At 41.6% G+C, this 23580-nt stretch overlaps 1 protein-coding gene across 4 annotated transcripts in view; it reads right to left on the bottom strand.

The window, feature by feature from the left end:
• LOC138446666 (ATP-binding cassette sub-family C member 4-like) overlaps window positions 1-23580 on the bottom strand; it is a 307920-nt gene that overhangs the window by 73357 nt on the left and 210983 nt on the right. For 2 of the 4 annotated variants that reach the window (XM_069601887.1, XM_069601886.1), the window contains 6 exons: window positions 20725-20804; window positions 14503-14653; window positions 7012-7131; window positions 5608-5718; window positions 4552-4652; window positions 3309-3500 (listed from right to left, as the gene is read on the bottom strand). In XM_069601887.1, coding sequence (XP_069457988.1) covers window positions 3309-3500; window positions 4552-4652; window positions 5608-5718; window positions 7012-7131; window positions 14503-14653; window positions 20725-20804 — 755 coding nt within the window. Of the gene's footprint in view, window positions 1-3308; window positions 3501-4551; window positions 4653-5607; window positions 5719-7011; window positions 7132-14502; window positions 14654-17610; window positions 17718-20724; window positions 20805-23580 lie in introns of those variants that run through there. The other 2 variants (XM_069601889.1, XM_069601888.1) reach the window with 2 other exon arrangements.

Below are 23580 nucleotides of genomic sequence, written 5' to 3'. Positions count from 1 at the left end.
ACTAGGTGGGTCTGAGGTAGATAGAGTTTTAAACAGCAGTTCCTAAAGTATTTAACACATCTAGGAAACTGGTTACTTACAAGCTGTTGCCTTGTGTGTATGTTTTGGTTACTGGTTGCACTTATCCATGTATTACTCATTCAGCCTCACAGCCAGCAGTCCCTCAGCACTCTCTGTGTGCCCTGCAGAACACTTTCTGGGGAACAGAGCTAAAAATAAGATGTTCCCTGATCTTTAGAAGCTTTAGGATACTCTGAGATACAGACTCAAAATTACAAAACATGTCAAGATGGTCTCTTTTATTTTAATTGTGGTAAAATACATATAACATACACTTTGCCAATTTAACCATATTTAAATTGACAGTTTAGTCTTAAGTTTTCATATTATTGTGCAACAAACCTCCAGAATATTTTTTGCCTTTTATTCTTTGTCTTGTAGAACTTAAATTCTATACTTATTAAACAATAACTCCCTACTTTCCATCCCTCTGTCCTTGGTGACCATCATTCTACTTTCTGTCTTTAGGAATTTGACTACTCTAGGAACCCCATAAAAGTGGAATTATATAGTATTTGTTTCTTGTGTGTCTGGCATATTTCATTTAGTATGATGTACTCAAGGTTTATCCATGGGTCAGAAATTCCTTCCTTTTAAAGGCTGAATAATATTACATTGTATGGATCAGGGAGCATCTTCTTTTTAGCTCGGTTCCCCAGAAAATGGCATTCTGCAGGGCACAGAGAGGGTGCTGAGGGGCTGCTGGCTGGGGCAGTGAGTGAGTAACATTCTATTCATCTATTCACCTATTGATGGATACTTATAAGCACACGTGTACGATAAATGCTATCTTAAGGGTATACAACATTAGGAAGAATTGGGAAGCAGACGCATAAGAATTAAGTCAGAAAATGAGGAGGCTTTAAGCAGAAGATGACCGAGGGGAAGGGTCTCTGAAGTAGAGAGGGCCGTGTGTGCACCCTGGAAGGGGGGAGGATGCGGTACTTTAGGAGAATCTACGCACAACCCGAGTGTTCGGGAGTGTGTGAACTTGAAGACTTGAGGCTGGAGAGGTAGGTGGGGAAGAGATGCCTACTGCCTTGTCTGTTCTGGATTAGTCTGTTCTTCAAGACTCTGCCCTGGTCCCAGCTGAGGGCCTCAAGCTGCATGGGAAAGGAACATCACTTGCCAACATGGATGCTGACAGGACCAGGTCACAAGTCTTTCTGCCATCTTCCACCTAGAATCTTCCCTGCTTCTCTCAGTTTGCTTTCATCAAATCTGAGTGAGTCTCTGGACTCTGCCTCCACGGAGGGCTCTGGTTTTTCACCCCTGACTGAATCATGATTCTGGGCTCTCCTCTGGTGGCTCTGAGCTGGCCACACAATCCCTGCTAGAATGGATCTAGGACTGCCCTATGGTTCCAACAGCAGCTCACCCAGTCCAGTAAGGATCAGATCTGTGCTTCAGAAAGAAGCAGTCTGTGGGGGCAGAGCAGGAGGATGACTGTCGGGTGGGGGTTAATGGAGGACAAGTCTATGGGAAGGGCCAAAGGACAGAGGAGGAGGCCATGGCTGAGGGGCATCATAGGAAGAAGAGAAGATTTTAGAAATACAAAGAATGGATGGGGAAAAAGGAGATATTGGAGAGTTAGAGACAGTGAGTCAAGGCTGACTTCTCAGAATCCACATGAATAATCAGGTGTTAATATAGTGTCCTGGGTCAGGACAATCAGGCTAAGTTATAGTTCAGGAGCTCAGGACCCACCAACCACCATGAAGGAGTTCACAACACAGGGAAAGAAATACTGGGATGCCCCTCCCCTGGTCAGTTTTCAAGAGAGATTCACCTGTGATATCACTGATCTAATCTGCATCCATGAAGAACTGCCAAGAGCCAGTGTGAGGAATCCCACCCATGGCAAAGGTCATGAGGAAGGAAGCCAGACATACACAAAGGCATTATCTGGCTTCAGGGGTTCCCCCTGGGTTTTCCTGAACATCTACCCCCAAAAACCAGAGTCTGCCTGCCTTATTGTACTGTGCTTTCCACTCTTCTGACATAACAGGGGGCCATCCCCGATCACCCTCCTCTAAAAGGAATTAACTTAGGGCTCCAGTTAACAGTCTCCTACATAAAAAAAGAATGTCTTGGTTTAAACTCCTCTGATAGCTTTCTAACTTACCTGACCAGTCTGCCTGGACTTTTACAACTTGTGAATTGTTTACAGCCCCCCAACCTCGAGAGGCACGAAGCTTAAAGCATCTTAAAGATACAGAGCCTTTTTTAAAGAGCTAAGAATTATATTGGTAACAGGTTTTCACTGTTGACTCAATGACTGCTGCCAGGCCTCCATATGCTTTATCTTTTAGACACCTGAAAGCTATTAATCAATGTAATTGGGATATAGAAAAAGGAATATAGTAGTTTTGATGTTAGCAACACTAGACTTTTGAGTTAATTACTTTTCTCTTTGTTATAAATCACTGTACTTCTTTCATTGTTATAAATTCTTATGTCCTTGCTATGTAAAAATGTAACTTTATTTAGTGCTTTCTGAGAGTGGCACCAGACTTTGGGAAGAACAACACAAATAAGTTCTCTGGTTGACAGACCCTTATCAGAAAAGGGCCATAAAATGTTCATTGGTCTTCTGGCCAAAAGATGATGTAAATCACCTAAGACTTGTGTATACAGCTAGGTATGCAGAGAGTAAGCCTGGTCTCAATAAGGGTCAGGGCTGCTAACGCTGCATAATTTTGTATTATCCATTGATCTCTATGTACAATCAAAAATATAAAAAGCCTTTCTGGACAATAGAGGATGGGCCAGTCACTGGAAAGACTGATTTCCCCTGTGTCTTCTTTACTCTATTTTCAGGCTGAATTCCCATCTGGAGCATGGAGGCTCACCAAGTCTACTTACTTGCCCTGGCTTCTAAGACCCACGAGAGAGGGAGCCCAAGGAGGGGCACTCTCCGCTATTCAAACGGGCACCAGTGGCCTAATGTAGATGGTGCAAACCTCTTGTCCTGAGGCTTTATTAGTTTTCTGCGTAAACCAAGTTATTCAGCATCTTTTCTCCACTAATTTTCCTACTATACTATTTCTTCCTAATCTCTTTTTATATTTCTAAATAAGCAAGTTTTTCCTCACCTACTCTGTACACCCTTCAAATTACCCTGGATCCACCAGGGCTGGACCCCGGCAAAGAACAAAGAGTCCCCCCAGCACACACAAGAAAGTCAACAGCAAATGTGGCACTAAATCTTCAGCTGAATTTTAAAGAGGCAAATGGCTTAAACAAACCTTTTCTCCTGGTTTAATGTCTGTTGTCAGGTCCTTCAATACCAGAGGCCCGTCTGAGCTGTACTTGAAGTTCACTTTGCTCAAGGCAATCATTCCATTGTTGGGCCAGTCTGGTGGTGGATGAAACTCAAGTTCCCAGGGTGCTTCTTGCTCAAGCTCTGTATATTCTATCACCCTTTCTACTGAAATCATCTGAAACATATATGATATCATGTGGGTTAGGAGCAGAGGGTTTTGTTTATGGATGTTAAGAGATTGTAAATAAGGCATTCTGCTTTTATATATATCTGCTTTTTATATGGTTAAGAATATTCCAGGTCTTAGCATCTGCAAAGGACTGAAGTAGGAGTGTGATGACTTCTTTGATGATTTGCAAACTTATTCATCATCCTGTAACAGTTTCATTTAGAGCTGCTTCCTTCAGCATTATGTTAAAACTAAAAGAATTAGATAAATGAATGCAAAGATTTTATTTATTCACTTTCCACATCTGAATAAAAAGAATTTTGTCAAAGAAAAGAATACTTATGAACACTAATTAGTGGTTATAAAAGGGCCACGTGTTATAGAGGAGTAGAACTGGATGGTCATCAAACATCATTTTAATAATTTCTCACTTTCTATTCTATTAGAAGGGAGAAATGCAAACATTGTATTTTTATTGTTTTTCTCTCTTTGGGACAATATGCGATACTCAAAGGAGAATATAATTTAAATACTGACCAAGCCTCCTAAACAAAAATAACTTGACATCTTTGATAGCACATTCAGAGAGGTAGCTTATTCTACCAAAAAGGAGGGATACCAGCACATTCAGGTGTTTAACATATACAAGAATGAATGCTAAATGAGGCAGGGACAGATATCTATCAATTAAACAAAGAACTACAAAATATTGAATTCTTCTTTTACCAATAATGAGGAATTATCAGTTAAGAAACAATAATAAACAACCTCCCCCCAAAGTGGTTTATATTCTCTCCAAGATTTCAGAACCTCCCTCCTACAGAGACATTTATTACATTTGAAGACAGTTTGTGATGAATAAAAACCTGCTGACATAGCAAACATAAAACTGAGTAAAAATGTACTTTTTTACATTAGCTTTAAACAGATGGAGGAGGATATAAAAACTTCTGTGAGCTAGATGTAAAAACAAGTTTTAATATTTTACATAAAAATTCCTTTTATACTTTTTAATGGCAAGAACTAGTACAAGGTTAAGAATTAAGATAAACATCACCATATTCTCAACTTCAACACTTAGCCTGATGCACCATGGGAACACCACCATGACGTTGAGGGCATAGGACAGTATCAGGCCAACCTGCCCGATATTCAAACCTAAATGAGGAAGAAGAAGGGGGGAAAGTCAGTCCTGTTTTTGACCTTGAGGTCAGTTCCTTCTATCACTTTATTAAGATAACTCCTTTATAATTAAATCATTTATATATAATGACAATATTACTTATACTTTTACTATCATTTGATTGAGTCCACAATACAATTAAAACCTCCCTCCCAAAAAATTAAAACTGCTATGAATTCAGAAAGACTATTAAATGAACTTAATCTCAACATTGTCAATATACAGTAGACATTGAGGAATAATGTTATTATTAAGACTTTTGTCATTGTGGTTTCAAGAACAATCAAGCAATTTCACTTTCTATGTCCAATGCAGCCATAGTTGGAAACCATGAAAAACAAGGCAACGGTTTCTAAAAGCCAGAGCTTTTAAAACTAAAATACCATTCTCATTGTTCCATATTAAATTCTGTGATTCAATATTACTCTTACAGAATATTTACGGCTGGTAAATTCATGCCATATGCACCAACACCTGCTCATCTGGTACCCACACAGTGATGAGGATGGTGTCCTTTGCTACAGAGACTCTTTCTCATCCCAGTGCACCAAGCACCTACAACCAAGAGACCCCAGTAGCCCTAAAGCCAAAATCTAAAGTCCTAACTTGGACAAAAAGCTTTATGGCAAATTTGGTTATCTCCATCCAACTACTAAACACTACCAGGAAAGTTTCTAAGGTCAGCTTGCTATCGCTGAGTAGACATCATCTCATTCAAAGAAAGAGAAAAGAATAAAAGGTCCCATCAAGACCCAAATGACCTCTCTGCATAGGCCACACTGTGGAATCACATGCTGCAAATGCTCTAATACAATTCATTAGAACCAAACTATACTTGTTAGACAAGGCAGCAAGAGTTTCATATAATAACTGTAAACATAGCTATAAATTTTAATCATACCATAAATAGTTATTTATACCCATACTTACTTTGTGCAAGAAGCAGGGACCCAAAGTCAACAAAATAGATGAAGATAAAATAGATGATATCCAGACGCAAAGAGAACCATCGGGTTATAGTCAAAAGCAAGAACCAGGCCTCTGGATTTGTGAACCATAATAAGCATAATGAATAAATTAGAAAAAACACGTTAACTGCTTTGAACAAGAAAGACCATTTTGCTCAGTTGAGCTACAGAATATTTTTACACAAAGTAGGGTGGCAAAGTTATACACCCAAGGAACATGAAGGTTCCAAAAAGCTGTTTTGATACCAGATAACATGGGACACAGAAGAATTAACCCAGGGGCTCTGTGGAACTATATTCAATAGCTTGTAATAATTTATGATGGAAATTTATCTGAAAAAATACATATATAAAACTGAATCATTTTGCTGTACATCTGAAACTAATATACTACTGTTTATCAACTATACTTCAATAAGAAAAAAATTCAACTCACAGGTCATAAACAGTAATATGATCACAATGGAGGAAATGGAAAAATGGTCTCATTGGTGCATTTCCTACAGTGCTAGGCCTCGACATAAGGCTCATCCTCTCTCAGGGCCAAATGTTCCCAGCTTTCTGACAGCAGAGAGCACAGCTCACATGCTGTTTCCAGCACCTCCATGCTTACTATAGGCCCCTGCACAGTGTTTATTCTTAGGAGCCAGTGTCTATACAACCATGAGCTAACTGGATCTGCATGTGACTTTCAAAATGCCATTTTATCTTTAAGATACAGTAAAGACTGGAGAGATCAGCTGGGATTACAGATTTAGAGGGAATTCTGAAATTTCTACCTAGGGAAAAATATTATCAATATTTGAAATAATATTAACCAAGTGAGTTAAAAATCTGTTAATTAGATAATGATTTACCTCAATGAAATCTGCTGCCCTGAATGCTCTGAAAAGAGAGTTGACAAACTATAGCCTGTGGGCCAAGAATGGCCATCATCTGCTTTTGTAAATAAAGTTTTATTGGAACACAGTCATGTGCTTTTGCTGATGCATTATCTTTGCCTGTTTTTGTGTTACAACAGCAAAGTTGATAAGTTACAACAGAGATAGAATAGCACACAAAGTCTAAAATATTTACTATCTGTTGTTTGGAAAAAAAAAAAAAGTATACTGACTCCTGTCCTAAAGGGACAGAAAGCCATAGGACACCATGATGGAAGGACAATGCAAGTTGGTCTGGGGAGAAGAGAGAAGAGGGGAGCACAGATGGGGTGGTAAGAAGAAGGGGTGGGGGAGGCAGGTGTGCAGAGGAGGACATGGGGCAGCACAGAGAGAGATGCTGGCCAGCAAGACCACCTGAGAGGGAGGTCAGGCCTCAGACGACAGCACATCCCATCCTCTGAAATCATCTCCAGAAACTCACAGACCTGAATGTAAGTCCTGGTGTGAGTCAAACAGTTCCTGAAACCTCTGCTCAGCTTTGTATGCCCGGATGGTCCAGAGTCCTTGGAGAGAAGATGCTAAGTGGGAAAACACTGGGCTCCGTGCTAGGAAAGCAGAGACAGACACATGACAGAGAAAGTCAGGGAGGCTGGATGCAAAGAAATCCATTGACTCCCGTGTGCTGTGTTTGCACGTTCTGCCAAACAGAGCACTAGAATTCCTGGTTGGGCTGCCTGGGGGAGAAAGGATGACACCATTTCTGGAGAGAATTCTCCATGTGCTGCTCAAACTCCTGCTCACATCAAGCTTCACCTTAATGACCTAGAAATGAAAGATTCTCTTTGAATCTATCTTTGTGCATCCATGTTAAGTCTTTTCAATTGTGTCTGACTCTTCACGACCCTATGGGCTCACCCACCAGGCTCCTCTGTATATGGGATTCTCCAGGCAAGAATATTGGGAGTGGGTTGCCATACCCTCTTCCAGGGCATCTTCCCAACCCAGGAATCTAACCTGTGTCTCTTGTGGCTCCTGCATTGCAGGCGGATTCTTTACCACTGAGCCACCAGGGAAGCCTGAATCTATCTTTAACCAAATTCAAATCTGACCTAGATTTAGATACTGAAACTCTTTACTAGCTTGTTCATCACAATCCTCAAACATGGCCTCTCTCCAAATTCTTCCCTGACATCTCTCTGGGTGGAAACTGTTCACAAACTTTTGATTCAATAGGATTTTCTTTGACTGCGCTGGGTCTTCATTGCGGCGTGCAAGCTTTCTTCAGTTGCAGTGCATGGGCTTCCATTATTTTAGATCACAGGCTCTAGAGCTCATGGGCTCAGTAGTTGCAGCACATGGGCTCTCTAGTTGTGGCACACAGGATTAGTTGCCCTGTGACATATAGGATCCTAGCTCACCAATCAGAGATCAAGCCTAAGTCCCCTCCATTGGAAGGCAGATTCTTAACCACTGGATTAGCAGGGTAGTCCCAATTCAATAGCATTTTTAAATTTAATTCTCTTTGAGCGTTCTTACCACACTGAATTTTGGTGAGCTATCTATGTGCTGTCTCCAACTTAGATGAGTAACCTAAGAGCCAAGCTAGAGTCAGGACATCCCCTATGCTGAACCAGAGCCAGACATAGGACAGGGGCAAGATGAGTGAGAAGAGCAGTGTGCTGTCTCCCCCATCCTGGGACTCTCCCTGCACCTGTACCAGGAGTCTCTGCATGGGTCACAGAACACCTGGTACTGCACCGCCCTTGTGCCCACAGAACTTGCTTAGCCAGGTATCTGAATGGTCTTGACTTCTGCTCTGGGAATCTAATCCAGGTTTTTAAAACTACATGCTCAATGCTTTTTCTGGCATTTGGAGGCCACTATGGCATGTGACACTCACATCACCTTGTAAAACCTGTGTCCTTAGTGATCATTCTCTTTGAGTGCCTTCATGTGGGTTTGGGGTCTGGTGTCCCTTCACTGACCATTCATTTTCTGCCATCTTCTCTAAAAGGACATTGACCACAAGCACCAGTGTTAGGCACCTGTCCATCAGGGAACAGGTGGGCTGCAGGCTGCCAGGTAGAGAGGACGCTTATGGTTCTCATTTTCACCATGAATGAGGCTGTAACCTGCTGCTGTCAGAGGCAGATAGTGAGCCTGTGACCTCTGTCTGGGGTGAGTGATAACTTGTGCTATATCAGCAGGAAATACTTAAAACCCTCTGTTACTTGTACATCTCCTAGAAAAGACCTGTTAGTAAAATCTGGACACTAAGCCAAAGTTAAAGTCACTTATCTTGTAGGAAGCCTCAGAAATTATATAAAATGATGGGGAAAGAATCAAAGGGGAGAAACTCCAAATTATTTTCAGGTTTTCACTCCTTAGCCTGGCATCCAAATGCCTGTCTGGGTAACAGTTCAGTCATTATCGACATATACACAGGCTCCACGGGGATGGAGTGGCTGTAGGGGGGCAGGGTATAAATGGGCAAAGACACAGAACTCCTCTTGTGCTTAGTATTCCTGTATCTATCATATAAGAAAGGAAGGAGCAGGCTTCCTCCTTTGAGACAGGAGCTCAGAGAGGGCGGGAAGCCCTCAGCTGGGGGAGGACAGCCTGGGCTGTGTCCTAGCTGACCATCTACTCAGCCCTGTGGCTCTTTCTACCTGGGACATCTGATCAGGAACCCTAACACTCAGCTATAATATTGCTGTAAGGAAAAAACCTTCTTTGAAACAGGACATGATATAACATTTCCCTTTGTATCTAATTCAGGCAAAGAGCCTAAAGTGGTTCAGTGGTGTTTCTGACCTTCCAAGGGCATGGCTGTGGTCTTACTTCAGCATCCACACTGTTCTCTCTCTTCATTCTATTGCATGCCAAGTTGCTTCAGTAATGTCTGACTCTGCAATCCTATAGACCGTAGTTCACCAGGCTTCTCTGTCCATGGGAATCTCAAGGCAAGAATACTGGAGTGGATTGCTGTGGCTTCCTCTAAGGGATCTTCCCAACCCAGGGATCAAACCAGCATCTCTTTAGTCTCCTGCATTGGTAGATGAGTTCTTTACCACTAGCACCACCTGGGAAACACTTATTCTCTTGAGTAACATTTATTTTTATTTTTTTTTATTTTAGCTTTAATTTTACACTTTTAAAATAGCAATATGAACTTTTAAGACTGAGCTCATGCTCAGTCCATGGGGTCACAAAGTAAATATGACTGAGCAACTAAGCACATCACAGCACAGCAAGTATTTTACAAGCATCAATTCAAGAAATCCTGAGAGCCCCAGAAGGCAGGTATTAGTATACCTGTGACAGAGGGAAAACCAGACAGGAATTAAGAGGACTTCCTGCCCAAGACTAAGTAAATTAACACACGTAACTGGTAGAGCTGAGTATCAGACCCAGTTCTGTCTTATTTCCAAAGCTGTGCTTTTAATTATAACAGCAGTGTCTCAGAGGAAGAATAATCAGGTTTAAGGATGTCCATGTGTGACTAAACGCACTTTTCTCCAGACTTTGTTTACCTTCAGGAAACCTTCAAACCTTACTTAGCTAACATCCAACAGCCTTAGCCATTACCATACATCATACTAAACACCTTAGATTGAATAAAGTCCCAGGGAATCCAGCATGAGAATGCCTTAAAACAGCAGACTTGAGGATCCATGATCTGAATAAATGTGGCACATGTGCTAAAGCTCCCTCAGCAATGTCCCTTGAAGACATTGCTAGTTGATCACAGAATCCTTACAGACAGGATTTAATACAGATTCGTAATTCAGGCACTGCCAAATGAATGTTTGGCTAGAGAAATATAACCAAATGCCATCCTGGTTTTGCATTTTGGTTATGCTCAGTTCTATAAAAATGAAAAAGTATTATGATAACTGCACATTTGTCACTAAGAGGACAAAAGTCAGCATAATGCTCCAGAAAGGTAGGCAGCTGGATCTGAATATAAACCTCAGGATTTTAGCAGTTTATCAGAGCACAGGAATGAAGTAGGCTTATGCCTTGTGGTTATAGTGATCAGATGTCTTTTTGCTGGTGGCTCCAGCAGTGGCCTTAAGATATACTATTAGTTACTGCATAGAGAAAAATTGTGGTATCATTATTTATGGCACAGACCCACAACCTGGAGAGAGAACATAAACAGTTCTAATCAACAGGCCATCTCACTTGGTTACCTGGAATGTGGAGGAGGGATATCTGCATTGAATTTACTGTTTAATATAGTTGCAGCCTTGGTTCGGTTCGGTTCAGTCGCTCAGTCATGTCCAACTCTTTGGGACCCCATGAATCACAGCACACCAGGCCTCCCTGTCCATCACCAACTCCCGGAGTTCACCCAGACTCAAATCCATCGAGTCCGTGATGCCATCCAGCCATCTCATCCTCTGTCACCCCCTTCTCCTCCTGCCCCCAATCCCTCCCAGCATCACAGTCTCTTCCAATGAGTCAACTCTTTGCATGAGGTGGCCAAAGTACTGGAGTTTCAGCTTGAGCATCAGTCCTTCCAAAGAAATCCCAGGGCTGATCTGCTTCGGAATGGACTGGTTGGATCTCCTTGCAGGCCAAGGGACTCTCAAGAGTCTTCTCCAACACCACAGTTCAAAAGCATCAATTCTTTGGCACTCAGCTTTCTTCACAGTCCAACTCTCACATCCATACATGACCACTGGAAAAACCATAGCCTTGACTAGACAGACCTCTGTTGGCAAAGTAATGTCTCTGTTTTTGAATATGCCATCTAGGTTGGTCATAACTTTTCTTCCAAGGAGTAAGTGTCTTTTAATTTCATGGCTGCAGCCACCATCTGCAGTGATTTTGGAGCCCAGCCTATTAGGTTGCAAAAAATCCAAATACTCCACAGGGATAGGGCCAAAAAGTTCTCAGACTCTACAGGTGAAATATCCTGTACTGTTTTTTGAAAAGGGCCTCAGGAGGTGCCCTTTTCTTCACTTCCATGTGGATGGGAAGTAGCCCATGCTCCAGGAAAAAGTCTCTGAAAAATACTCCTTCTGGAACCATCCCTCTTTGAATGGAACTACCTGCTTTGAACAAGACTGCTGAATGATTCCATTTCATGACTGACTTCAAATCATAAAATGATTGAAGCCCTGTCTACACAAAATACTGTATGGAGCTCATCACTTCTATTCTGTTTTCCCAGGTCCTACCACACTACCAAATCACATCAGCGAAATATCACACATGTCTGGACTCTACTTCTCCATAATCCAATCAAACACCTCACAAAACCCAGACCTCATGGGAGTTTAGCAGGTTTGCTAGACTGAAAATTTTTTCTACAGCGTTTATGATACCAACTGTATTTTATGCAAATACATAGGATGAATGCCTCTCAAGAGTTTATTATTAAAAATGAAACACATACATTTCACCACCAAAAACTGCTTTGTCTTGATTAACTGAGATTTGTCCACTTTTAAAGAATGAGACTCAATATGTTTCTCTTCTTGGCTTGGTTTCTAGAAAGTTAAGTTGGTAATAACTTCCAGTAACTATCCATAGTTAAGGTTTCTGACACAAACATCTTCCTTTATTTTCTGTCCTCATATTTTCTTTAAAAATATTTAACAATTCTACTATCATTGTAATTGTTTTAATATTGATGAAATATATCTGTGCATTAATGAGATAAGTTCCGGATTATTTCATCCTCTGATTATACTGTGGCTCAGATCATGAACTCCTTATTGCCAAATTCAGACTTAAATTAAAGAAAGTAGGGAAACCCACTAGACCATTCAGGTATGACCTAAATCAAATCCCTTATGATTCTACAGTGGAAGTGAGAAATAGATTTAAAGGCCTAGATCTGATAGACAGAGTGCCGGATGAACTATGGAATGAGGTTCATGACATTGTACAGGAGACAGGGATCAAGACCATCCCCATGGAAAAGAAATGCAAAAAAGCAAAATGGCTGACTGGGGAGGCCTTACAAATAGTTGTGAAAAGAAGAGAAGTGAAAAGCAAAGGAGAAAAGGAAAGATATAAGCATCTGAATACAGAGTTCCAAAGAATAGCAAGGAGAGATAAGGAAGCCTTTCTCGGTGATCAATTCAAAGAAATCAAGTAAAACAACAGAATGGGAAAGACTAGAGATCTCTTCAAGAAAATTAGAGATGCCAAGGGAACATTTCATGCAAAGATGGACTCGATAAAGGACAGAAATGGTATGGAGCTAACAGAAGCAGAAGATATTAAGAAGAGGTGGAAAGAATACACAGAAGAACTGTATAAAAAAGATCTTCACGACCAAGATAATCATGATAGTGTGATCACTCACCTAGAGCCAGATATCCTGGGATGTGAAGTCAAGTGGGCCTTAGGAAGTATCACTACAAACAAAGCTAGTGGTGGTGATGGCATTCCAGTTGAGCTATTTTAAATCCTGAAAGATGATGCTGTGAAAGTGCTGCCCTCAATATGCCAACAAATTTGGAAAACTCAGCAGTGGCCACAGGACTGGAAAAGGTCAGTTTTCACTCCAATCCCAAAGAAAGGCAATGCAAAAGAATGCTCAAACTACCGCACAATTGCACTCATCTCACATGCTAGTAAAGTAATGCTCAAAATTCTCCAAGCCAGGCTTCAGCAATACGTGAACCGTGAACTTCCTGATGTTCAAGCTGGTTTTAGAAAAGGCAGAGGAACCAGAGATCAGATTGCCAACATCCGCTGGATCATGGAAAAAGCAAGAGAGTTCCAGAAAAACATCTATTTCTGCTTTATTGACTATGCCAAAGCCTTTGACTGTGTGCATCACAATAAACTGTGGAAAATTCTGAAAGAGATGGGAATACCAGACCACCTAACCTGCCTCTTGAGAAACCTATATTCAGGTCAGGAAGCAACAGTTAGAACTGGACATGGAACAACAGACTGATTCCAAATAGGAAAGGAGTACATCAAGGCTGTATATTGTCACCGTGCTTATTTAACTTCTATACAGAGTACATCATGAGAAATGCTGGACTGGAAGAAGCACAATCTGGAATCAAGATTGCCGGGAGAAATATCAATAACCTTAGATATGCAGCTGACACCACCCTTATGGCAGAAAGTGAAGAGGAACTAAAAAACCTCTTGATGAAAGTGAAAGAGGAGAGTGAAAAAGTTGGCTTAAAGCTCAACATTCAGAAAACGAAGATCATGGCATCTGGTCCCATCACTTCATGAGAAATAGATGGGGAAACAGTGGAAACAGTGTCAGACTTTATTTTGGGGGGTTCCAAAACCACTGCAGATGGTGATTGTAGCCATGAAATCAAAAGATGCTTATTCCTCGGAAGGGAAGTTATGACCAACCTAGATAGCATATTCAAAAGCAGAGACATTACTTTGCCGACTAAGGTCTGTCTCGTCAAGGCTATGGTTTTTCCAGTAGTCATGTATGGATTTGAGAGTTGGACTGTGAAGAAGGCTGAGTGCCGAAGAATTGATGCTTTAGAACTGTGGTGTTGGAGAAGACTCTTGAGAGTCCCTTGGCCTGCAAGGAGATCCAACCAGTCCATTCTGAAGGAGATCAGCCCTGGGATTTCTTTGGAAGGAATGATGCTAAAGCTGAAACTCCAATACTTTGGCCACCTCATGCAAAGAGTTGACTCTTTGGAAAAGACTTTGATCCTGGGAGGGATGGGGGCAGGAGGAGAAGGGGACAACAGAGGATGAGATGGCTGGATGGCATCACTGACTCGATGGGCGTGAGTTTGAGTGAACTCTGAGAGTTGGTGATGGACAGGGAGGCCTGGCGTGCTGCGATTCATGGGGTCCCAAGAGTCGGACACGACTGAGTGACTGAATTGAACTGAACTGAATGCTGACTTAGGGAGCAATTCTAAAAGATATATTCTGCAGGACTTCAGGGGTGTGGTTAATTATGGTATAAATGCAGCCAACCTGCATTGCCATCCAAACCTGAGAGTTCCAGTACTCACTTGAACATTCCAGGCGTTTCACATCTCGTGACGTCTCTAAGAAATACCGCCGAAGAAAAAAGAAAATGATGCCAAGGGGAATCACAGGTATGGCAAGCCAAGGAATCACCACCACTGCCACACCCAACACACCAATCACTTGTAGAAATGTCTGGAAGAGTGAAAAATAGATGCAGGGGCCTCTTTATCAAGGATTCTTTTCGAAAATAAATTTTAATAAACTATTTTGTTGGGATTAAACTTCTTTTCCTGAAAGATGTATTGAAATAGTAGAGAAAGCTTTGCCACCCAAACAAATAAAATTGTAGGTGGTTCTAATGATATTTATTGCAAGATTATGTGTGTGTGCTCAGTTGCTTAGTCATGTCCAACTCTGCGATCACATGAACCGCAGCCCTCCAGGCACCTCTGTCCATGGAATTTTCCAGGCAAGAATACTGGAGTGGGTTTCCATTTCCTCCTCCAGGGGATCTTCCCGACCCAAGAATCAAATCCATGCCTCCTGCATCTCCTACACTGTCAGGTGAATTCTTTACCACTAGCCACCTGGGAAGCTCTATCACATGATTGCTGTGTGCCAAAAATCTTAAGAATCTTCTAGGTATTAGCTCTTTTAATACACGTAGTAGCCTAGAAGGTAGGAATTACTAATTTTAATAGATGAGAGAATATTTGAGGTTCAGAGAGACTAGGACTTGAACCCTAAACTATCATGAGTCAGTAGGTATTACTAGAGATGAATAAGCAGGCATCACAGATAAGGAAACCAGAAGCCTGAGTTACACAGGTAAGGATAAAGAAGTGGTTAATTACAAAGTTAGTGTCCAGTAAAGGAGGAAAAGATACAAATGTGACTTTTGGAAGTGGAAATTTTTCTTTCCTGGTTTTCTATCCATAGTTAACATTTACTGAGTGCTGACTCTGTACAGGGCTAAACATTTAATGCTTGACATGTATTAGCTTATTACTCCTCACAATAGCCCTATCAAGTAATACTATTATCTCATTTTACAGATGGAAACACTGAGCCACAGGGAAAGGAAAATTAGCTTGATGGAAACAAAGCCTGAGCCATGGAGCCAGAGAGTCTACATCATGAGCCATTAGGACATACTTAAGCTTGTTCCCCGGGGAAGGCAATGGCACCCCACTCCGGTACTCTTGCCTGGAAAATCCCATGGATGGCAGAGCCTGGTAGACTGCAGTCCATGGGGTCGCTAAGAGCTGGACACTACGGAGCAACTTCACTTTCACTTTTCACTTTCTTGCATTGGAGAAGGAAATGGCAGCCCACTCCAGTGTTCTTTCCTGGAGAATCCCAGGAACGGGGGAGCCTGGTGAGCTGCTGTCTACGGGCTCGCACAGAGTCAGACACGACTGAAGCGACTTAGCAGCAACAGCAGCAGCAGCAAGCTTGTTCCCAACATACTGCCAACTATTTATTGTCCAGGAAGATTATTTTTACTTATTTGAGCCTCCTAATTTATCTTAAATTTTTCTTCTAAATACTTTATTTAAGGAATTTCAGAGTTCATCAGCATGCCAAATAAAGAACAGACAAAATGAGAGAAATGTGGTAAAACCAATTTTTGGTATTTCCTAGAAATCTGGGGAAGAATTTTGATAATAAACAACTTATAAAACATGAAGTTTTTTTTTTTAATTTTATCCTCTGGATATACATTAAATTTTTATCATTATGATAAAAATGACTATTTTAGGGAGCAGTGATTATAACAACAGGGGGTGCCATTTACCAGGTGTTTGCATGGCACTGTGGTAAGAGTTCCATAATCATTCACTTAAGCATCACATCGTTCCATGAGGTGATTTTATCTTGGGAAATGATCTTGGTCTAAAAACACAGCAGGTAGAATAGAAGCCCAAATCATTGATTGATGCTGATTTAGATATCCATATTTATCAGGAGAAGTATGATACCCTGGTGAAAAGTTTCAGGTGATAGGAATGCAACCAGCACTTCGTATCTATGTGTAGTCTTCGTATCTATGTGTAGTATCTATCTTAGTATCTAGCCTGCTATGAAAGGGGGTCAAAAGTTGAGGATATGCAGATTCACAGAGTTTGGGCCAATGCCTCCAGAGTTTATGATCTCAGATGGAGACAATTCCATGGTGATCTGCACAAGGCACTGGGGAAACACAGGGAAGAACATGTGAATCCTTTATTGAAATTTTGAAGAAGAGATTGACAAGTGAATTTCACAGGCTAGAGAAACAGAGAAGGACATGAATAATTTGGAGTAGCAATCACAATTCCTGGAAATTTTGACCAAAAGGGAGCTGGGCTGGGAAGGTCAAATGGCTTGTCCAAGTTAGCACCAGGTGTTCTGTGTCCTCTTAGAACAAGCATCCCATTTTCACCAACCCAGGGCCTCAGCACTTTGTTGCCCAGGGCAGCTGTTCTCAGGATATCTTTGGCGGATGTATTAGCAGAGTAATGCCTATATCACAAAGACTTGGGTTATCGTTCCACAGCTCTTCCATATAAGTTTTCTCAGATGACCTTCACAACTATTTGTGAATGAGAGAAGCAAGAACTTTCATATCCATTTATAGGTAAGAAAATGGTAAGCTAGGAGGATAAGCGGTTGTCCTAAGTTTTCCCAGGAAGGTACTGCAGGTTATGAAGAAAGACAGGAAGAATCTGTACTCTGGGAATCTCAGAGACACAGTTGTATGCAGAGGAGCCTGAAAGAAGAAGGAAATGTCCAGAACTGTGACTCTGTGTCCAGGAGCCCTTGTGAATCAAACTGCATTATTTGGATGGAGACATGTGCTTTTCCTGTTTCTCCCCATCTGCTGTGGTATCAATATAAAACTCGGAGTGAAAAGCATGGAATCTGAAGGAACAAATTTCAATCATAAGTGGAGAAATATAGGTCTGTCTAACCTCTCTTCTATTATATTTTCAGTTGAACAATTTCTTACAGCCATAGGATTAACTAATGCATCCCACCTTGCTATACCCTTTTCTCATGGGGAGCAGTCCTTCCTTCTGTGTGTGATCTTAAGTCATTAGGTTTGCCATCAGTAGTTGTCAGGAAAAATGATTTGAAATGTCAATTATAAAAAATCCAAATTACAGTTTTTTAGTAGACTCACATTATTTTATTGGACAATATTCACCAGTTTCAATAGCCTGGCTGTCCCCAGGTGAGGGTCTTTTATGACCAACCCAGCATGGCAGATAACCTAGGAAGAAGAGGTAAGATCAAAATGAAGGGCTCCACTTGAGCTGTGCCAATACTTTTTCTTTGAGTCCCCATTAAAGACCTGTAACTGTTGCTCTCAAAAGCTCCCAAATTAGGTCCTTCAGATTTCATGCTCCTTAATTCTGAAGCAATTCAAATAGGCTTTTTATAAGAGTTTTATTTCTATTTACAGGCCATACCCTAATCAGCCTTATAGTGGATATTGGGCTTCCCTTGTGGCTCAGCAGGTAAAGAATCTGGCTGCAATGCAGGAGACCTGGGTTCAGTCCCTGGGTTGGGAAGATTCTCTGGAGAAGGGAAAGGCTACCCACTCCAGTATTCTAGCCTGAAGAATACCATGAACTGTATATTCCACGGAGTCACAAAGAATTGGACACAACTGAGAAATTTTCACTTTCATAGTGGATATTACATATTATATTATATTAACATATATACAATGCATCAGTTTATATTTAAATTTATTTATGCATATACATTTATGAATCTTTTATTGCCAGCTGTCTCAAACTGTTAACAGAAGCTGTCAGTTCAGTTCAGTCACTCAGTCGTGTCTGACTCTTTGCAATCCCATGAATTGCAGCAAGCCAGGCCTCCCTGTCCATCACCAACACCCGGAGTTTACTCAGACTCACATCCATTGAGTCAGTGATGACATCCAGCCATCTCATCCTCTGTCGTCCCCTTCTCCTCCTGCCCCCAATCCCTCCCAGCATCAAAGTCTTTTCCAATGAATCAACTCTTCACATGAAGTGACCAAAGAATTGGAGTTTCAGCTTTAGCATCAGTCCTCCCAAAGAACACCCAGGACTGATTTCCTTTAGAATGGACTGGTTAGATCTCCTTGCAGTCCAAGGGACTCTCAAGAGTCTTCTCCAACACCACAGTTCAAAAGCATCAATTCTTTGGTGCTCAGCTTTCTTTACAGTCCAACTCTCATATCCATACATGACTACTGGAAAAATCATAGCCTTGACTAGACGGACCTTTATTGGCAAAGTAATATCTCTGCTTTTGAGTATGCTATCTAGGTTGATCATAACTTTCCTTCCAAGGAGACAAAAATAGTATCCAAGCAAAAAGTCAACACTCTGAAGAAGGAAACAGCAGATTTCTGTGTGCGACAGAGATCCCTTCCTTGAAGCTGGCCTCATTTCTTTCTTCCTCATTCTCAGGAATTTCAAGGAGCCTAATCCTAGCTACAGACACAATTCTCCCCATCTGATTGGATTTCAGGCCCATCTGATGGCCCATATTACCATGGCCAGTGCTTCTGTACTTCTGTCTCACCATGGCACAAAGACAATGATGTGTGTACAACAAGAAATATGTTGATCCAGAAGAAGTGACCCAAGTCCTGATGATCCAGGAAATAAGGGGAATCATTATTTTGATATGCTTATTTCCCATTGGGAGCACACCAGTTGGGAATTCTATCAGAAATCATGAATCCACATGAATAAATAGAAATAATTTTTTGGATGAATCTTTCACTTGAGAGTACATGGTGATTTTTCACAATTCATAATAATTATTTAGTTTGCAGAATGTGATAACTACACCTAGAGAAGAAATTCCATTAGCCTGATATTGTGCTGAGACGGGGCTTAGTGTTAACATTCTTGAGGGTAAGACTCTATATAAGCTGGAATCAAGATTGCAGGAGAAATATCAACAACCTCAGATATGCAGATTATACCACCCTAATGGCATAAAGAGAAGAGAAACTAATGAGCCTCTTGATGAGTGTGAAAGAGGAGAGTGAAAAAGATGTGTTAAAACTCAATATTCAAAAAACACCATGGCATCCAGTTCTAACACTTCGTGACAAATAAAAGAAGGGAAAAAGGAAGCAGTAACAAGACTTTTATTTTCTTGGGCTCCAAAATCACTGCAGATAGTGACTGCAGCCATGAAATTAAAAGACGTTTGCTCCTTGGAAGAAAAGCTATGACTAACCTAGACAGCACATTAAAAAGCAAAGATGACAAAAAAAAAAGACCAAAATAAGCAAATAAATAAATAAAAAGCAAAGACATCACTTTGCCAACAAAGATCTATATAGTCAAATCTATGATTTTTCCAGTAGTCATGCATGGATGTGAGAGTTGGACCATAAAGCAGCCTGAGCACTGAAGAATTGATGCCCTTGAATTGCAGCTTTGGAGAAGGCTCTTGAGAGTCCCTTGGACTGCAAGGGGATCAAATTAGTCAATCTTAAAGGAAATCAACCCTGAATATTCATTGGAAGGACTGATGCTGAAGCTCAAAAACTTTAGCCACCTAATGCAAAGAGCCAACTCATTGGAAAAGATCCTGATGCTGGGAAAGATTGAAGACAAAAGGAGAATGGGGTGACAGAGGATGAGATGGTTGGAAGGCATCACCAACTCAATGGACATGAGCTTGAGCAAACTATGGGAGATAGTGAAGGACAAGGAAGCCTAGTGTGCTGCAGTCCATGGAGTTGCAAAGAGTCAGACACAACTTAGTGAGTGAACAACAATGACTGTTTTTGTTCAAGTATTATTGGTCACCTTATTATTATTAATCTTTTCTTTGTAACACATGCTTTATCAGAAAAAAAGGTATAGTAAATATTTGTCCTTTATGGTAATACAATACATAATTTAGTTCATCTTGGCTATCTTTTCATGAGAGATCCTTGTTTCTATTATGAAATATGCTTACAGCAAAGGGAATCCACATCAGACACCTGGAAGGCAGAAGGAGAACCACTTATCCAGCATGTCGCTGCTTCAGACCAACCCTGACATGACAGAGTAGCCACTCCTGTCCCAGGTGTTATTCATGTTAACTCAGCCTCCCAATCACAGCCACACCTTTCTCTCACAAACATGGCATTTATTTAAGATTAAAGGACACAACACGAGGCTGAAAGGCCCGCCCTCAACCCCTGTGAAAAGGCCTTGAGAAACAGGCTCTCTGTTCTTCGTGTGAGAACTCTGACAGGACTGATACATTACCTGGATGAACTTTTGAAATGATGAAGGCAGTGAGTCATCCATTTGCCCAATGTCTTTGGAGAAACGGTTTAAAATTCTTCCTGTAAGAACAAGATATGAGAAATTACTCTTTTATCCAGACAGGCCGTTTAAGACAAACAGTTCAAGATGGTGGAGGAATAGGCTGGAGAGACCACTTTCTCCCCTACAAATTCATCAAAAGAACATTTGAGCACTGAGTAAATTCCACAAAACAACTTCTGAATGCCAGCAGAGGACATCAGGCACCCAGAAAAGCAGCCCATTGTCTTCAAAAGGAGGTAGGAAAAAATATAAAAGATACGAAGAGAGAAAAAAGAGGTAGGGATGGAGCTCCATCCCGGGAAGGGAGTCTTAAAAAAAGAGAGAAGTTTCCAAACACCAGGAAACACACTCACTGCCGAGTTTGTGGTGAGCCTTGGAACCACAGAGGGCAACATAACCAGGAGGAAAAATAAATAAATAATTAAAACCCACAGATTACGTGCCCAACAGTAACTCCCCCAGCGGAGAAGCAGTGCAGACACCTGCATCCACCACTAGCAAGTGGGGGTTGGGCAGGGAGGTGTGGGCTGCATTGCTTAGAGTAAGGACCAGGCCAGAATGCCCCAAGGGCAATCTGAGGGAACTAACTTGGGATAGTAAACCAGACTGTGGAATAGCTACCACGTGAAAAGCCCTAACCTAAGACACCACCAGGCCCACTCGCAGAACAAAGAACTGAGCTGAGCTAGCCCGGCCCATCCCCCTGCTTGGTGACAGGCAGGCAAGGGTAGCCAGAGCCGGAAGGAGGCATTCATGGCCCCAAAGAGGCATTATCTACCAAACTGCAAGCAGGCTTTGTTCTAACCAAGACTTCTTGGGATTCTAGATGGTCAACATCCGCCAGAGAGGGCGCTCTGGTTGTACACCCAGAAAACCGAGTAGCTGGGATGGGGAAGGTGATAAGTCACAGCAACCGTGCTTGCCAAATACCTGGTCACCTGAGCTGCTCAGGAAGGAACTGGGAAGGGCAAAAAACGCAGGCCCAACCAAGTCTGCGCCTCTGAGGACTACCCGAGTACCTGAGCCTGAGTGGCTTAGACCTGGGAAGTGCACACAACCCAGGGCCGGCCTCAGACAGTTCCCGGCAGAGCAACCTAGAGCCTAAGCAGTGTAGACAGGGAAAGCACACATGCAGTGAGTGGGGGCAAACCCAGTATGGCCAAGACACTGCGAGCATGAGCCAGTTTTATTCATCTGCAGCGTCCCTCCCTCCCCACAGCACGGCTGAACAAGTGAGCCTAAAAAGTGTCCACCACCGCCCCTTTGTGCCAGGGTGGAAATCAGATACTGAACAGACCAGCAAACAGAAGAAGCTAAAACAGAGGGGACTGCCTTGGAAGTGACGGGTGAAATAGATTAAAACACTGTAGTTAGTACCGACTGCATAGGAAGGGGCCTATAGATCTTGAGAAATACAAGCCAGATCAAGGAACTATCTGAAAATGAACTGACCCCACACTGCCCACAACAACACCAGAGAAAGTCCTAGATATATTTTTGATATTTTTACTATCATTCTTCAATTTTTTTAAGTTTCTAAGTCATCTATTACTCCTTTATTTTCATTTTTATAACCTAATAGTATTTGCAAAAAAAAAAGAAGAGACCCCTATTTTTTAAATTAAAGTTCATATATATATTTTTAAAATAATTCTTGTGACTTTGCTTTTTTTTCTTTAATATTGTATTTTTGAAAATCCAACCTCTACTCTAGATTCTTAATATTTGCTTTTTGATATTTGTTATCAATTTTGTACCTTTAAGAACCCAATCTTCATTACCCATTTTTACTTGAGAGCAAGATCACTGGCCTGAATGCTCTCTCCCCGTTTGGACTCTCCCTTTTCTTCAACAAGTTACCTCTATCTTTTCCCTCCCTCTACTCTTCTCTACCCAACTCTGTGAATCTCTTTGTGTTCTGGACTGTGAAGAACACTTAGGGAAATGATTCCTGACTGGATCTGTCTCTCTCCTTTTGATTCCCCTCTTTTATCCTCCTGGCCACCTCTGTCTCCTTCCTACCTCTTCTCTTCTCTGTGTAACTCCATGAACATCTCTGAGGGATCCAGACTGTGAAGACCACATAGGGAATTGATTACTGGCTAGCCTGCTCTCTCCTCTTTCGATTCCACCTCATTTCATCCTGGTCACCTCTATCTCCCTCCTCCCTCTTCTCTTCTCCATGTAACTCTGTGTACCTCTCCAGGTGTCCCTCACTGTGGAGAAACTTTTCATCATTAACTTAGATGTTTTATCATCAGTGCTGTATAGATGGAGAAGTCTTGAGGCTACTGTAAAAATAAGACTAAAAACCAGAAACAGGAGGCTTAAATCCAAATCCTGAGAACACCAGAGAACTCCTGACTCCAGGGAACATTAATCGACAGGAGCTCATCAAACACTTCCATACCTACACTGAAACCGAGCACCACCCAAGGGCCAACAAGTTCCAGAGCAAGACATATCATGCAAATTCTCCAGCAACACAGGAACACAGCCCTAAGCTTCAATATACAGCTTGCCCAAAATCACTCCAAACCCATTGACATCTCATAACTTATTACAGGACACTTCACTGCACTCCAGAGAGAGGAAATCCAGCTCTACCCACAAGAACACCGACACAAGCTTCCCTAACCAGGAAACCTTGACAAACCACCCATAGAACCCCACTCACAGCAAGGAAACTCCATAATAAAGAGAACTCCACAAACTGCCAGAATACAGAAAGGCCACCCCAAACGCAGTAATATAAACAAGATGAAGTGACAGAGGAATACCCAGCAGGTAAAG

This window comes from Ovis canadensis, chromosome 10, assembly GCF_042477335.2.
Source record: "Ovis canadensis isolate MfBH-ARS-UI-01 breed Bighorn chromosome 10, ARS-UI_OviCan_v2, whole genome shotgun sequence".
NCBI lineage: Eukaryota > Metazoa > Chordata > Mammalia > Artiodactyla > Bovidae > Ovis > Ovis canadensis.
This window is presented reverse-complemented; position numbering and strand designations above follow the sequence as displayed.